The sequence below is a fragment of the Syngnathus typhle genome, linkage group LG2 (assembly GCF_033458585.1).
Source record: "Syngnathus typhle isolate RoL2023-S1 ecotype Sweden linkage group LG2, RoL_Styp_1.0, whole genome shotgun sequence".
NCBI lineage: Eukaryota > Metazoa > Chordata > Actinopteri > Syngnathiformes > Syngnathidae > Syngnathus > Syngnathus typhle.
Genome location: NC_083739.1, coordinates 20635192 through 20653677, shown reverse-complemented (window position 1 = coordinate 20653677; position 18486 = coordinate 20635192). Strand labels below are relative to the sequence as shown.

Here is an 18486-nt window from a genome sequence, read left to right as displayed (position 1 = left end):
TTAACCTCTCCCTGGAGCTGAAGCCAACCTGAAATTTATAGAGACCGACTGCCATAAATCCACTTGTACATCATTTAGTGTCTGGCAGTATTTGAATATTTTTGTCCATGCTGCAGCTTCCATCTACACCACTTAACAAGTGTAAAAGTGTAAATAGGCTTGATGTCGCTGTTTGTGCTACATTCTCCCTCATTTGGTACAAATTGTTTGCTCAATGTACCACCCTGGTTTTGACATTATTTTGCTCCCCGGCTGGAGCCCTTTACCTCATCAATCATGCTGCTAAACGGAGAGCACTCAATAGGATGGTGTATTGACGTGCTGTGAACTCCATTGTTCGCTGGAACTGAGCACTCAGCAGGTTAGAGAGCTGAGTATCTCCTTGGATCAATGCATGCGTTGTTTGCCCCAAAGCAGAGGCTCAGATGACTACTAGACTTGGTTTGAACCCTAATATAAGTCTACCCGCTTCATTCATGTAGTTCTGAAAGCTTCTTTCATGTATCCTTAACTGTAGTATTGTACACTGTATACTTGTTGCGTAAACTTTCACCTCTTTCATTACCCTTTAAATGTGTGTCAGTGGTGAAATGGGAAACCTTCCAGTGTCAAACCAGTGTCATTCTGGCTCTGTAACCATGCTCTGTGTGAGTGATTGATGACTTCCCTCAAAAGTGTCTTAGTGGTGATGTAAGAATTCCTTTTAAAAAGCGTTTCATGACTGTCACTAAAAGTGTCTGTGGAACGCTGCACGGCTACTCGACACTGGCTCCTTCCTTGTGAAAATGGGAACATTTGACAATCCAAGGTCATCCAGGGGCTTCACAAGTAGCGTATGCCCAAGTCTTATAAGCACTTTGTCATCACCTTCTATTTAAACACCCAATCCTCTGTCTGGCTCGTATCATTTTATTTTGTTCTGGCACTTTTTCAAATCCAAATGTAGAGCACGGGGAGAAGGACTCTTCCATCGACAGCGTTTGCTTTCCCCGCCTAATAGACAGGTAAAAGAATGACACGGTTCTTGTCACCAATACTCTAATGAGCCATCATACCAAAGTGAGGGTGAGTAGAAACAAACCGTGAATGGAAAAAAAAAACACGAGTTAATGTAGCCTATAAATCACTGATGCTGTTGTGAGCAGATTGGATTAGCTGAGAGAAGGCCTGTCAGCCTGTGGAGAGACTGCAGCTGCAGGCGGCACCGAAGCAACAGGTGTGTTTGCGCATATTGGACTGACCCGTTAGCAGAAGGTGGGGGCATAGGAAGGGTCTAGCATGTGTAGTGTAGCATGGCTGTTTGTGTTGTTTTGTAAATATTTAACAAAATACACAAGATGAAGACACAAGGTCTGCACTAATGCTGTTCACACTTTATCTCCACTGAGATCACACAAGCCTGCTTGCCTTCACCATATGGGTGAGCAACCTTATTAGGTCACTTAAACTGAAATGAATTTCACATGCCGTATGATTTTAAATATGAGGCCAAGACAAATAATTCCAAAACGTCTTCCACCATTAAAGTGACCAGTAACGTCTACGCCTCAATTGTTTGAGGTAGAAAAAGAAACCCAGAAAACTGGAAAAATATGCACACTCTTATAACTGGAGGCAGCCTAAAGGTTTTGGGCGATTATTTGCAGTTTTTTGTAATTCCTTCCACCTTAACTAAGGTCTCAGTACTCAGTGAGCTTGTCCTCCAAACTTGATCACAATATCATCACGGAGAAATACAAACCCATTTGAATGCATTCAAATGGTAAATAAGGGTGCAAAAAACTGAATTAAATATATAGACCCTAAATCCCATGATGGTGCTCCTAATGTCTTGTTTAGGAAGGTCTGCAATACTGACACAATTCTTCTGGTAACAAAACCCCTCAGTGAATGATGGACTTTTTCTAAAATTAGCGTCTACAGAATCTTCCCAACCTTTGCATCTTCCATGCTACAAATATCACGCTGCTGATGTATTCGATATTAAATTACATAGTTTTAACTGCAGCCTGAGCAGTGTCTGTTATCAATAACCATAATGTGGAAGATTAGCGTACATGTGATTCACACCTGTTGCCTCACTCTATGAAGGTCACAGCTGTGCTTCTAAAACGAGTCTTTTTAAAGTTGGACATTGGGGCACCATAGAGGCTCCGAAGAGTCTTTTGGAAAGATTGAAAGTCAACCCAGCTTCACAAAATATTGACTGTGGAATGAAATTATACAGAAAGAAAATCAAACATCAAATTTTGTTCAAATTTGATTTTTCACAAACTGAAAAGGGAAAACACCCTCCACCCAAGCTACGTTCAAAATCCTTCAAATTGACTAAATGTGACTCAGGAGGGCCTGACCACCCACCAAGTGGGAAAAGACACAACCATGTAATTCTTTTGTGAGCTGCCTATGTCAGCAAATGTGTCTTTAAATGAGCCTTCCTGTGACATAACAGTTAGGCTAATGTAATTGCAGTGAGTTTCTTCACCCATGACTTGGCAACTATGCCTGGGTGAAGATCCAGCATATTCTTTTTTTGCAAGAGGTGGTCATACTAGCAGGAGCCACCAACGTGCCAAAAGCTATGCAGAGCTTCTGTGTTATTACATGATACAGACTAACATTACATAGTAGCATTTACTAGCACAGCCACCATGGCCAGAATACCCCATGTAACTTAATTTTACATGCCAACATCCTAGAAGAAGAAGAACATTTATTTGATTTTTTTGGGGTGGGGGGGGGTGCACTAGCTGCATTTTCTCCAATGAGCAGTGGCTCATATACAGTATAGACCCCCAAAACGTTCTGCAGGAAACATTAATGTTCTAAAACTTTATAATTCCATTTTTTGAGCAAAGCATTTCGAAGACTTGTTTACCTGCCAATTTAAAATTGTATCCTTGAATGAAACATAATTTTATTTAGCTTGGTTTTGTTTAATGACTTCACCCAATTTAGTCAAACTCTCGAGACAAGGGATCTCGAGACAAGGTCCCCTTGGCTCTGGAATGCCCTAACAAAGACCCTGAGGACTCCACACAATGTAGAGGTCCTTGAGAGCCTTTTTTCCCCCCAAAAGACCTTTTAGAAGTCTTTCAATGATTAAGACAAATTTTAAACTACATTATATTAACTCTAATATCCTTAAAGTTTTTCTTCAAATCAATTTATTTTATCTAGATTCTTTCAAAGGTATACATACTGTATGTTAAAGTCTGCTGTTTGTATTGCAATCTGTTTGTAAACTACTGTTACACTTTGTGAGATTTCTCTGAAATGGAAAGTGCATTAGGAAGTACATGTATTGTTATTATTTAAGACAACTGGAAAAGACAGACATGCCAATGTACATATTTCAGTCTGTCCAGTGTAATTATTGTTCTACATGTGACAATGAAAAAAAAAGATCTATTCTATTCTAAATTGTTGTTGTACACTGCAGAAGAAAAAAAAAAAGAGAGATTTAGAGATGATTAAAGTGAATAAGGTCCAATTGACCCTATAAATATTTGGAGGGCTGAGACACTTGGGAATGGTTTTAATTTGTGGGAGGGAGGGAAGTTAGGGAGGGAGGTTGGGGGATAAAATAACACAGTGCTTCTCTCAGATTCTAGCAGATCCTTCTCTCTTCTCTGTCTCAAATCCGTCCTAATCTCCATTTATCTAAAGCTGCTACATGTAACACTATATTGTTCCTAAAAAGAACAAAAATATATTTATATTAAGAATGCATTGCTCCATTTTGCATTTTTTGTTTCAGTTTACATGAGCATTAATTTACTAAAGGCCAAGCTTGCGCTCTGAGGCTAAATAAATTTATTTATCCATCCATGAATTCATCCATCCATCTGTCCATCCATCCATCCATCCATCCATCCATGAATTCATCTATCCATCTGTCCATCCACCCACCCATCCCTCCATCCCTCCATCCATCCCTCCATCCATCCATCCCTCCATCCCTCCATCCATCCCTCCATCCATCCATCCATCCATCCATCATCCATCCATCCATCCATCCATCCATCCATCCATCCATCCATCCATCCATCCATCCATCCATCCATCCATCCATCATCCATCTGTCAGGCCGCCTGTTCATACATTCATCATCATCATCATCATCATCATCATCAATGTGTTCAATGAATTGATTCCTATAATGATTCAAAGGATTCCATCCATGCTGTTATTGTATTTGATTGAACTACCACGACATCCATCCCACTTATCCACACAGCTCAGAATTTGTCCACCTGCACCTCGATCGAATTCCCACAAATCCCATTACATCTGCCACAACTTGGACCTGTTTCCAACAGTTGTAAAGTTTAGTTTATATTCAGCCGCCAAATTGTCAGGTACGCCCGAACCAGTAGCGACTGCGCAGACACTGCAAGGGAAATTTAGGAATGTTAATAGACATGGAAGAAATCCCACAATTTTGTGTCTGTATTTTCCTTTCCTTTGACCCATGTGTTTCCTGTCAGTAGTAGAATTTGTTACCACACCAGTGACCTTTAGAATAAAACCTGTATTTATGTAAATGAGGGAAGAATATAACAAGGTATTTCCTGTCTACAATGACAGCAACAAATTGCCGCCCAGAGTGTTTGGGTTTAAAGCACAGTACTCAACCCGCCCCAAGCTTCTCAAGTGGGAATGTTCAATTTCATCATTTTCATTTGCAGTGAGTCATAGTAGGCTTGTGCCAGAGTGGAGTGGTTTTACAGCTCCTTCAAACACTGTCCGCTGTGTGCTACAGCCATCATCTTGCAGCAGAAACACCACGTTGGAGCCCTCCAACTCCTTGTCAGACTCTTTGCCAGATTTCTTTTTTTTTTTTTATTCCACTGCAAGAAAATGATCCCATTCCCCTCAGACTCATGTCAAATTAAGCAAATTTACAGCTTAGCACTTAAGGAGTTCACCGTTTGCCAGGAAAGCAGTAAGCGAGGTCTCACTTGCCAGTCGGACGAACCTCACTGTGGCACTTCCAGTGGAATATTCCTCTGGCTTTTGCTACTTTTTCTTTCCCTCCAATTTCACTCCTTCCTTGTGACAATGAGGTCAGGTTCAGCTATGTGGCACCAACCACTGTAGCCTTTATTTCTTACACTTGCTTCAAGCTGCTGCCTGCTACTTACAGTTTGTTCTGCTGGCAGAGTCTGCATTAATTACAATACAGTACCCCCAAAAGCTTTGTAAAAATCTAAACAGAAATATCCATGATATTATTAAATGTCCATGATATTATTGCCGGTTTTAGGGAAATAATGCACCGTCATCCATCGCTAACCTTTGCTAATGCTGTAAATGCCAAATGTTGGGACTATCAGAAATCAAGGACTTTGTGTGTATAATAGAATCGGATATCGATTGACTACAGCCCAAGTAAATGAGTTTGGGAACATTTCGTTAAGCGGAGGCCGGGACTTCATAATTTGCAACCCATATAATGTAGTGACTTGCATTAAAAAGACAACACGTATTTTTATTTCAAATATGTGAGGAAGGCAGAGAACATTTTGAGCTCCCAAACCCAGGCAGGTGTGTTAACAACTCAGTCACTGTACTGTCCACAATACATTCAGTAATTATTGCCTTGTCCCAAATCTTCCAACAATAAGATTTTAAAGCTGCTTTTCTAAACTGAAAATGCTTCTCTCTGCTTGTGACCAATGCCTTTATGATAAAAGTCAGAGAGTCACGTTTTGTCTGAGAAGTGCATCAGTTGACGTGTTGAGCAAGACACTGTCAAAAATTTGGCAGCAGTCTTTCTGTGTGAAGTGAATCCAATTTTTTCTGCTTTTCAACATTTTCTCACCCACACAGTTTTAGTTTTACTAACGGAATGTTCCAGCTAAACGGTGTCAAGAATGCTGTGTCACGTGTCGCTCCAAGATTAAAAGATAACTTTTTTTGTAAAGCGAAGAAAATGTCTACCACTTCCAGGAATGGGAGGGGTGTTTAAGGGAATACTTTGAAAAAATGTCACCCAGCCTGAAGCCAAGCATGCTACAGTTGCACAACCAAAAGGAGGAAGATGGAATGATAAAACACACAAAGGTACATGTGTACATTAGCACCGGGTCGTGGACGATTTCGTGGAAATAAAAACATGTCTGAACAACCTACTTGATGGAAACAGCATTTTTCCCATTCTCCAAGTGTGACGTTCTCGTGAATAATTGTACTTGTGGCAGTTGCTCAGCCAAGGGCATTCTTCTCATTTCAGCTTCACTGACACACTTCAAGTTTGCATTAAAAAGGCCTTATCTCGCTGAAAGCTGGTGGTGATTTATTGCAACAAAGCAGAGCAACTTGACTCAAACTCTAAACTCAGAGAGGCGCTCTCACACGTTGACGAAAAGCAGCAGCACGTCCAAACACGACCACATAAGGCAAAGCCGCATGCGCTCCTGTGCCCCTGCATCCAATAAGGTCTTGTTAACGGCAAATTGGATGAATGTGTGTCCGAGTCGCCATTTCCTGCAAGGGGCCTCAGCAGCAACAGCTGCTACCAATGGCGAAGCGGCCCTTTTCAGTGCGTGCGCAGCTGACGGCTTTCCAATATAAGCCCATACGCATGCAAAAATATAGACGCGTGGAAGATTTTAAGGACCGTCGAGGATGGGCAAATGTGTTGGCTGCAAGTCAAGTAAATCACATCACCAACAGCAACAAAGCAGAGGGAGGAAATCCACAATACTTTGATGGGTGGGGGTGTTCAACAATTCAAAAGAATATAGAACAACTACAGTGGAGGTAGTAGTGGCCATGATTTGGTCTGAGAAATAAAACAATCAGAGAGTTGCATATTAATTATTATTTTTTTAATGCCAGGAAAGTGAGAGAGGCTCGCTGTTTATTCGAATCTTCAAGGAACCAAATGTGAATATATTGGCTAAAACAATCAGAGAGTTGCATATTAATTATTATTTTTTTAATGCCAGGAAAGTGAGAGAGGCTCGCTGTTTATTCGAATCTTCAAGGAACCAAATGTGAATATATTGGAATATAATTTGTCAAGGCTAATCCATTTTTGTACAAGTGATGAAATGCGGTTCCTTGTTGTGTAGTCAAAGTTCCACCCATCTGTTTAGCGGAACCAGTTCAGGGTCAGAAAGGTTGGAGCTCTCCAAGCTGACTTTGGGCGAGAGGCATAAAACCATTTTAACCATTTATAGACCTCACAGTCTATAAAGATCAGATCGTTTTTGTTTAGACCTCACACTCCATAAAGATCCTTTTTTTTTTTTTACAACAAGCACTGTTCGTATTTGGCACATCCTTCCCGGCTTGCAGTTTGAGAACGCCCAGTTACTCTTGTAACACAGTTATTTTGTCCTGACAGGAAAACCGTCCATTGCTTCTACTTGAAGGCCTGTGCACCCTTTTCACTGCTGTGACAATTGGCATAGTTTTGATTTCAATTTCACATGCGAACACTCTAATTTTATCACTAGTGCCTTGTCCTCTTGGAGCCTCTCCAGCTCACCTTGCAGCGATCACCACAGAGGCAGGCATGCAGGGAGTAAATCTTGATAAATCTCGTCAGAGTCAACTGTACAATATCTGTGTTTGTGTAAGAGAGCACATGCTCGGCCACCTGCTTTTCCTGTGTTAGCCCGCCCTCCCTCCACGCTTTGTGAACTTAATAAAAGCTGCCATTAAGCAGTGCTTCATCTGTTTGGGGCCTAATCTGCCTTATAGGCATCATGTGACCACATGTAGCACACACCTGTCCGTCGGCTTTCTCAGCCCAGAATGTTGTTTCACTCTTGCTCAAAAATGTTTTGGCATACAAAGCGATTGCTAGTCAACATGTAAAACTGGTGATGCAAGATGTCTCCAAATGAAATGAACAAATAGGCTGAAAGTCATTTTTCATAGATAGATAGATAGATAGATAGATAGATAGATAGATAGATAGATAGATAGATAGATAGATAGATAGATAGATAGATAGATAGATAGATAGATAGATAGATAGATAGATAGATAGATAGATAGATAGATAGATAGATAGATAGATAGATAGATAGATAGATAGATAGATAGATAGATAGATAGATAGATAGATAGATAGATAGATAGATAGATAGATAGATAGATAGATAGATAGATAGATAGATAGATAGATAGATAGATAGATAGATAGATAGATAGATAGATAGATAGATAGATAGATAGATAGATAGATAGATAGATAGATAGATAACACACTACAGTGACTTACATTGGTGGCAGCTTTACAAAAAATATTCAACATTATTTCATGCGAAGAGACAGAATGAGTGGTTTAGTTCACAGTTCACAATAATAAAAAATGCATTTAGTTCACAATTCATAATATTAAAAAAAAAAAAAGAGCTAAACACTTTCTTTGTTGTTTCTGCTTAACTGCATAAAGCAAAAGGCTTCCAGATTAGAAAATAGACTCTTTTGTTTAAACTTTTTCATTTAAAAGTCTTTTCAATAGAAGCCTGCGCATGATTGAGAGGTTGTTTCCGTCTGGTTTTGGTATAATATAATTTTCATGTTTATCTTTTTTTTTTTTAATCTGATGATTACTTACAGGATGCCAGCTGGTGGGCAGATGGTGATGTCTTTACCTCTCCTTTTCTCTGCCTTCTTTTTTATTCGGGAAAAAAACATCACAGGGAAGTAAAGGATGGCAACAGCTGTAGATGAGGGGACAGACAGACACACACACTTGGCACACTGGCCACTGAAAAGCGAAATGTGGGAGTGGATGTCCCTCAAAGTAAATAAACAATAAAATCATGATGTCCTCTAAACTACCACAAACCCCCGACAGAACCATCTTGTTAGCAGTAGCAGGCCTTTAAATCTCCTGAATGGTCCACATTTCTGATGCCGAACCTCCCAAGGTGAACCTCTATCGTGTTTCAATTCAGAATTCAACCCCAATTAAAGGTAGGCTTATTTAAATATCACAATCAAAACAGACAATCACGGATCCTTCTGACTATGAGGCAGACACAGATACAGTGGTGCCTTGCACGCTCCTTTAAATTTGCCTCGCATCGTACGAGTAACCGTTATGCAGCAGCACGGCGACGAACGGTCGCCAGCAAATGTATTTTGTTGTCTCGATCGATGACTTATGTTTGGTGTGTTGCCGAGTGTGTTCATTTATAGTTTATTTTTATTTTTTTGCCAATAATTTAGTAAAGCAATCAAAACTGATCTTCCCTCCTGTCTTCTGACCGATACCCTGGGGCGAAAATGGCATAACCATCCGAGCCAACCCCCTATACCAGGGGTGTCAAACTCATTTTTTGATGCAGAATTTGTCTTCGGGGGGGGGCCACACAAAATGAATTGGTAGGCCGTTTTTGGCCCCCGGGCCTTGAGTTTGACACCTGTGATTTGAACCGTAGTTTGAAACCCTAACTCTAGTATGAACCCTAGTTTAAAACCCTAGCCCGAGCTATAAACCCTACTTTGAAACTCTAACCCTAGCTTTAAACCCTACTTTGAAACCGTAACCCTAGCTTTAAACCCTATTTTGAAACCTTAACCCTAGTATGAAACCCTACTTTGAAGCCCTAACCCTAGCTTTAACCCTACTTTGAAACCCTAACTCTAGTATAAAACCCTGCTTTGAAACCCTAACCCTAGTTTGAGACCCTAGTTTCAAATCCTAACCATAGCTTTAAACCCAAGTTTGAAACCCTAAACCAGTGGTGTCAAACTCTTTTTTTTCGCAGGCCGCATCGTAGTCAAAGCTTCTTTCGGAGGGTTATTATGACTGTCAACCCAAATCAATGTATGAGCACCTCAAATTATATATACAGTAAAACCTTCAAAACAAATGAACAAATAACTTGTTTTCAAATCCGACGAGTAAAAACTGGTCGAATATTAAAAAGAACCAAATATATTATTAAAAGTGAAGACAATTTGCAATTCTGGTAATGACACACAAATTTGATACACAATTTGTCTTTGCGGGCTACATAAAATGATGTGGCGGGCCAAATCTGGCCCCCGGGCCTTGAGTTTGACACCGGTGCCCTATACAGTCCTCAGGCTCCCCAACAATAGCGGGAGCAGTTTGCATTATTTTATTGCAATGTTTTTCCTTATTCAGATTTGTTTCAAGACTACAGTTAGACTTCACTTTGATGGTTAATGCAGTTATTGCAATTTTGGTGTTTTATCACAGTAGATTGGTTTATTTACATTTCAAAAACCAGAATCCATTCATTTACAAATGTGATTGCACTTTAGTTTACACATTTAAATATTCAGATAGTAAGATGTGATAGACAGTTTTTGCATGATTTGAATGAGGCAAAATATCATGCTTTTTCTCTCGAATATATTGTTATAATCATTTGTTTCAGATGTACTGTAATTATTTCCTGTATAAAAATTAAATCTGGTGTTCAAAATGTATTTTTTCAAGCTTGAGTCAAAAAGTCTTTTTTCAAACTTGAGTCTTGAAAAAGAGGGTGTCGTCTTATAATAGGGGTCGTCTTATATTCGGGCCAATACGGTAATTAGAATGTAAAGAATTGAACGGTTTGTGCACCATAATTTAATGCTTCACTTCAGTACTTTGTGCTTCTGCTGCTGTGCCCACCGTGGCCATCAGGGGCAGTATCATACATTATACAAAGAGTCACCACTACCACTTCATTTTTGTGCTAATTCTAAAAAGTAAAGCAAATCACCAAAGGCAAAGAAAAAAATTCCACCCATGCGAATTGATGCCTCCAGAAGTTGCAACCATGTTAGTTGTTGTTTTACAGACGATGACGTAATATGCTTGTGATTAATGTGATAGGGAGTCTATGTGTTGCGCCACCATTTTTATTTAAATATCCGTTGCCAAACCCTAACCTTATCTAACACTAACCAGTCACACCTATGAAGGGTGATACTTTGACAATTGAATGAAATTATTCACTCTAGATTATGAATTCGGAAGGTTCATTCTACCCTTCTCATCTCATCCATAATCTATGGCTGATGCCGACAAGTATATTGCTTATTGTTTCACCTGTGCGAGTGAAGATGATTTCTTTTTTTTTTTTGTCCCTCACTCGCCTCTTCTTTTTCTTGAGAATGAGACAGAGACAAAAATGTCCCAGATGGGTTTATAGAAGAACAAAGCAGGGCACAAGGTCATGAAATATGAATCGAAGCTGTGAGCAGCTGGGGAACTTGGTGTGTTCTAAGCATGAAACTCACGCACACACCCACACACACACGCATCCACGCACTCACACACGCAGGCACACACTTCAGTAGTGTCTGTGACATTACAAAAAAGGCAGCAAGTGGACTGCTTTAACCTTTTGCCCTGCTTTCATCAAGCCCCCCCAAGGCCCTCTGACAAGCTCAAGCACCACATGTTCTGTATGTCGTCATTATATATTTTCTTTATTTCCAACTTTTTACAAATCCTGCAATTTTACAGCCACACACATACAAACGTAGAAACTAAATTCAAGTGATTATTGTCTCCCAGCTCCTACAGTTGTCAGCAAAAGAAAAAACAAACAAACAACAACAACAACAAAATAGATGCAAAAACAAATCTAGGTGGATCTCTTGCTTTGCAAGAGATTCCCGGGAGACAGTCTGTGAACGAGGCATGCCCACAGCAAACTACAAAATAAAAACAAACAAACACACAAAAGAGTTTAGTTAATGAGGAAAACAAAAGCACTCACAGAAATGGCAAATGAATAAAACACATTGTTAAATAAATCAGACACATTCTAATCAGTGAGTTTGAGCTTTGACATTGTTTGTGAAAATGCTTACGGTAATAACGGAAGCCAATGATGTTCAGTATGAACCGTTTGGAAAAAAAATCTGAACCAGTCAAAATTGAGAAATGTCACACACACAAGCAAACTATGACATTATTTGTATTCTTCTTTTATTCACTTTTTCCTTCTTATGGTTTTCTTTTTTAAATTTCCTCAAAGACCATTTTGGTATTTTTTTTTTACAGAGGAAAATACTGTACAGCCTCTTTTTTTTTTCTTATTAAAACAATAGTTGGAGGAAATCATCTACACACATAGTTCCCTATATGATGGATATTTATTTCCAATGCCAAGCTCAGGAGATCATCTATACCCAGTGTGTCCACTCCTCAGTCATACATATTTGCTCAATATAAACCAGAGTGACAGAGTCATAATTTAGCACTACAATAAGAGCATCGCCATAAAGTTTAAAACTTAAAATCACAGTCCATATTAGTGTTTCTTGCAAGCTTGCCATTTTTTGTCTGGCACACACATTTTCTTACCAAAGTTTCCCATCAAAAAAAGCAGAATAAAAACCATAACAGCTTGTTTTTTTTTTCTTAAATAAATCACAAAACATTTTTTGTCACACTAACATCTATTTGTGCATTAAAGCAAAGTGAACTAAAACATAATTTTAAAGCAATTTCCCTGTAAAAAGATATTTAATATATATACTTTTTTTTTTTTAAATCCCCAGATGGTAAAATTAAACTAAAAAGTGCCACACCCTAAAAATTCTCATTTTTGGAAGTTCACATAAATATTAAATAAAAACCAATACAACCAGAGCTCGGCTGTTACAGCCATGACAGCGAGCAAAGCAAGGGAAGGGGGAGAAAAAAAGAAACGTAACGCCGTTTGAGGCAGTTTCGGTCTGTACATTTTTCCAACATTAAATACACTACCTGATGCTCCTCCCTCCTGCCCTCCCACGCTACATCTAATCAACTCTTGGACCCCACCCGCCCCTCCAACACACACTTCCATGAATTCAGCTTACAGATTGATATGCTTCTCACTAACAGCAACAAAACAATATGGTAATGCCTAAATAAAAAAAATAATAAACACGAGTCATCCACCGCCACTGTATTTGCGTCATGGTTAGCAAGTGGAAAAGTGCACTATTCACACACAGAGTTAGTTGATTTCCTCCACCAAAATTGGTGGTTATCAAGGGTGGGTGGGTGTCTTTCTGGGATAGGGGATCCAAATTACACAGGCTGTTTATTTGGTGCCTGTTTTAGCAGAATGTCAGCCCGAATGAGCTAGACTGAGCTCAGTGGCCTCTCGGAACAACTTGGCGGCTCGCTTGCACGCCTCCCACGAAGAAGTCCAACGTCTTAGAGAGCGTGAGAGAAGTGAGACTCCCTCAATCTCTAGGTGTCTCAGAATTATAATAATACATAATACAGGGAAAAAAAATCAAATGTTTGAACACATCCTGTTCCTCCTTAGTGATTCACTTCCCTTTTTTGTTTTTTAAACGTGTGCTCGGCCCCACAGGCCATCTGGGGTGGGCCAAAGTTCATTTTCTTTCATCGCACATACACACACACACACACACACACACACAGATAGTTATATAGAGAGTTTTGTTGTCTTTTTTTCTGCACAAAAAGGTGAAAAATTAAAATAGCAATAAATTAAAGTCAAACATGCACGCACACGAAAAGACCGATGTCTCGTAAAATGCTTTACATTGCTCCTCCCACGTGTAAAGCGTGCAGGGCCCAGTTCCATGTGCCTCCGTTCATATTTTTTAATGCATTATTGAATTAATAATGTTGGTCATCTTGTAAACATCATCATAAATCATATTTGGGCCATCATCTTCTTTTTCCTTCTATTGTCCTCGCCGCCGTTGTTTCTTGTTGTCATGTGAAGTCTCGAAACATGATAGATGAGCTCTCTATCATTCTTGTTTGTTCATCATACATCAGGTCGCTATTTTTTCAGGGGTGGCCATCTTTTTTTTATAGTTAGGAAGTGTCAGTGTGGTGAACGGAAGCATCAAAACTCTGCCCTTTGTCCTTCTCTTCGGGCTCTGCCGCCGAATCATCATTTGAATCGGTGTTGAGTTCTTCCTCCGCATCGTCGTCATCCTCTTCTTCTTCTTCGTCCTCTTCGTCCTCAGCCCTCGCCTCCTCCTCGGGCGACAGATCGTCCTCGGCCTCCCCGGATGTTCCGGAGGTGTCGTCCTGAGCCACAAGCATGCCCGGTGGCACGCTGTGGCCCGGTGTGTGTCGCGCCACCTCCTGGTGGACCTTCTTGCTCAGGTCCAGAGAGTCGTTGAGACCCAGACCGGTGGCGTTCTTGAGGAAGAACAGGGAGCTGCTGGTGTCGGTGCCCAGGTTGAGAGAGCTGTCCAAGCTGATGGTGGACGGCGGGTACGGGTGGTTGTACTCTACCCTGCTGCCGCCGCCGCCCGAGTAGAGCATGCAGGGGGCGACGTTGTGGTTGGCAGGGTGGGTCAGTCCGCGGGATGCGTTCAGAGCTATGGAGGCTTGAGTGCCGGCGGAGGGGCCCAGGTGGTGCATGGCTTCCTGTTTGGGCGACACGGACGGCAGCTCGCCCCGCTCTTGCTTCTCGTGCTTGCGCTTGTGCGAGTCCATCTGGGACATCCCCACCACTGTGTGCTTACATTCAGGGAAGGTGCAGTGGAAGTGGGAGCACTTGAGCTTGTACTTGCAGTCGGGAACCTCGCAGTCGACGCTGGAGCTGAACTGGCAGAAGCCGGCGGCACTGATCACGTCCTGCTTGCCGTGGTGCTTGCGGTGGGCCGTCACCTTGGTGCTGTCGGTGCAGCGGAAGCCGCAGCGCAGGCAGTGGAAGTGGGTGCTGTTGCCCGAGAACTGGCAATCCAGGAAGTTGCAGCTCAGCGTGGACTTGAATCTCTTGAAGTCGTCCAGGACCAGGTTGTCCACGCGGTCGTGGTGCTGGGCGTGCTTATACATGTGGGTGCGGCCGCAGAACTTGTAGCCGCAGTTCTCGCGGGTGCAGTGGTAGTGGGTCACCTTCAGGGAGAACTGGCAGCCCGAGTCCTTGCAGTTCTCGTACAGGTCGTAGCGGCGGAAGCCCTCCAGCATCATCCCCTCGTCCAGCATCTTGCGCGAGGAAGCGGTCTTGCGCCGCTTGCCAAATGGGGACATGTCCTCGATGATCCAGAAGCGCTTCTTGGCTCCGGCGGCGGTGGGGATGGAGATGGTGTTTCCTGGAAGAAAACAAAGAGAGGATGCACATTAAAGAATAATCCGTTGCTTCTCAATGTAAAGCCACAATCTACATAATCACATTGTGAGATTTCCTGGTTGCAACGCTAATGTCTGACCTTACCCGGCCAGAAGTGGTTCACAGCTGAGTAAGCACAGAGAGCCACAAATTTGTACTCCTAATTCCCATAATGATTCAAAGAGGGAGCAAAGTGATAGATTGACTTTGGAACATGACACTTTTACAGGGTGTCTTCTGCCTCCAAACAGAGACGAAGCCGCGGGTCTTACGGCCCTCTCATCGGCATGTTATTTTATATAGCGGCGCCCGCAACACCCCTCGGTCGGCGCTTATGATGTGATCCCCGTTCTGCCAGACGGGAAACAGTCGGCCTCGATAAAACTTGAGGCCCGATTAAAATAACTGACTTGTTAATGGGAGATTAGGCGAGGACTTAGGTTTTGTTGCTCTTGTACTAAGTGCACCGTTGCCGAAATATTTATTACACGGGAACACACAAGTGCACAATTTGGACAAAAGTATTGAGACAGTGTGTGTACATTAATCTTGGCAATCAGGCTACATATAGAATTGGAATTCTTCATTTTACCGAGACTACTCTATCATGTGTAGTGTAGACACACCCCAACCAGACTTCCCAGAAGAGTGTAAGCTATTATAACTCCATACAGTGTGGTCTTCGATTTTCACTTCCTGGAGATGTAATGGGTAGATGTCCCAATAAATTTGTCTATGTAGTGCATATATGCATCGTGTTTTTTTTTTTATCTCAGTTTTTATCATGGCTCTTAATGCATGCTGAGAAACCCACTTTACTGCCTTCCCACAAATCTAGACACCAGGTTTAGCTGACACAATGAACATGTTGCACAAGAGTCAACAGTGAGTGACAGCTGCAGTGTTACTTTGTTTCGGGATAAGTACCTGCGGCGTCCTGCACTATAGGGACGTCATTTTTAACCGGCGATGGAGTGGCAATGACGGGGCTGTAAGCTGGTGTGTTGGTTGGCATGACAACACTCAGAGTGGCTCCCAGAGAGGCGCTGAGCAGAGAGTATGACAGACAGGATGGAGAGAGAAGGTATGGGAGCGAGGGCAAGGGTGGTCGGAGCAGAGCGGGAGACAGGGAAGTAGCCTGGGCCGGCAGGCCAGCTTGAGGTACGGAAGGAGGAGGTGGAAGTGGCGGTGGTGGAAGAGGAGCAGGAGGTGAGGAAGGAGGAGCATTTTGGCTAGTGTCAGCAGGGGTGGTGGGAGCAGAGGTGGTGGTGGGGCAGCCTTGTCCTGGAGAGACAGGTTGACCAAAAAGGGCAGAGGGAGGGCAGGCAGGCGGGATGGGGTTTGGGGCACACACAACACACACAGGCACCCACGCACGCGCGCACACACACACGCACGCACGCATGCACACACGCACACACACACACACACAGGGACGGGAGGTAAAAAGGGAAGATAAAGATAAGAGAATGAGACATAATGAGGCCCATTCAAGAACACCAGCCAGAACTACAATGATGACAAAGGTGGCACCACATGGAGAAATGTGAAGTCACAAGCAGGTATGTATAAAACAATTTTCAAAATAAACACATTTGAAACAATAAGTAACAATGGAGAAGATGTGCAGTTTCACCACAAAAGGAGACTATGGAATTTACTTTCTAGAAAGTTCAGGCTGGAGACTGTGCCTGCCACCTCACAATATGGCTCAAATCTGGACAGGGTTGAATTTGAATGTTGAATGTTTAATTGAAACTACTTACTCTGGACCTGATTTTAAATTTGAAATCATACGTGTCTGTATTAAATTTATTGTCTTGTGTTTTGTCTACTGTACCTTTTAAGAAGACTTGGGAATTGCATTTAAAAGGGAAGTGAAGTCAAAAATGTTCTTTACGATAATGTATCAGTCTAAATGTGGTATTCTGATAAATATTGTGTTTAGGGAATATGAATCAAGCAGCAAAATCCACCCGTTGAATATCCATCTCGGAGGGTAGCCATTTTATCACTTGCTGTCAACAAAAGTGATTGGTTGTTACTTGAGCCCTCAGCAAATGTGATGTCATTTTTAGTCGTCAGCAAGTGAGAAAATGGCCACTTGAGATAGATAAGACGGGTGCATTTTGCTGCTTAATTCATATTCCACAATTGTAATGTTAATCGCAATACAATGCTTAGAACATACTGAGTTGAGTTCCCCTGGTTTGTGTATTGTATTAGTCTTGTCCATAATAAATAAATGAATCAATAAAACATTCTAAGCTTGACCCAACTGATTTTATCCATAGCGCAAACTGAAAGAACACAGCAACATAACACTCTGATTACATAAAGTAGATCTGCACTGAAATGAGGACATAGAGTGCATGATTTCATGATGATGCATGACGCATGTCTCCACCTGTCACACTGGTGAAGGGCTCTCCATTCTGTGCGTACTTGTGTGAAGAACCTACCTGCTGGGGAGCCATCGTTGCCCACTGGGGTGCTGGTGCAGCTACGGTCTTGATTGGACGACTCGGAGGATATGCCCAAGGGGCTCCCCCCGCCGCCCATGTAGTCAATGTAATCGTCAGCTTCCTCTACGGTGGCGGAGGAGTAACTGGAAGTGATATCAGAGTGGGCCGCCATTGCCCCCGACAGCATTCCCGAGCCATGATGCATTTCATCAGTTCTGTGACTCAGGGGCATCACCTGTTAACAACGCAAAAATGCACAGGGAAGAGAAAATTGAATACTTTTTGAGAATTTCCTTTTGGAACCCATTACTTGTGTTTACACTAGGGCTTCCGAAGAAAAAAAAGTACAAACAGAACCAGGAAAACCACTTGGAAGTCGGTATTTACGGTATTATGTGGGTCACGGAGATGAAGAATGACACACAGTGAGAATATTTCCCTTCATAGTCACAAACGTCACAGATTGCTGTGGCATTTGAAAGCATTCCACTATGTTGAATTATGACTTTTCCCGAGGAAGAATACATTACATTTTGATGTGGATTTGCTTTACATCAAAACAACTCAAAATCTGACAGTTCACACAAGTTAAAATTTAGTAATTAACTATGTATTTAGTTTTAATCGTGGGTCCCAGTGGGAGTTCTTGCGGTCCTTGGGCGCTACCTGGTGCACCACATTGTTGGCCCTCACTCCCCTTTTTCTTAAGATGCGTTTATTTGAATATAGTGTTATGTTATTGTTTGTATGTGTAGTGTTGATGTTGCCGTTTCAGATTAACTACGAAACCAAAAAAATGTGTTTTTTGAAATTGCAACTTTCGATAACTGCGTAAATTCCACAACATACCAAAATATCATTGTATTGAGGATTTTAAATAAATGTACTATCGGAAGCAAATTCCATACAGAAAAGGGAAATGCAGTTAGTGCCTTGGAAAGTGTGCGGAGGACACCTGGCACCTGCTTCCACTTGACAGACTTTAG

General features: G+C 41.8%; 1 protein-coding gene across 9 annotated transcripts in view; it reads right to left on the bottom strand.

Moving 5' to 3' along the window:
* Positions 1-11393: 11393 nt before the first annotated feature.
* The window catches only part of casz1 (castor zinc finger 1), a 162899-nt gene continuing 155806 nt past the window's right edge, over positions 11394-18486 (bottom strand). For 7 of the 9 annotated variants that reach the window (XM_061298002.1, XM_061297985.1, XM_061298012.1 and 4 more), the window contains 3 exons: positions 17498-17735; positions 15963-16319; positions 11394-15018 (listed from right to left, as the gene is read on the bottom strand). In XM_061298002.1, coding sequence (XP_061153986.1) covers positions 13787-15018; positions 15963-16319; positions 17498-17735 — 1827 coding nt within the window. In that variant the 3' untranslated portion in view covers positions 11394-13786. The remainder of the gene's footprint in view (positions 15019-15962; positions 16320-17497; positions 17736-18486) is intronic. The other 2 variants (XM_061298020.1, XM_061298027.1) reach the window with 1 other exon arrangement.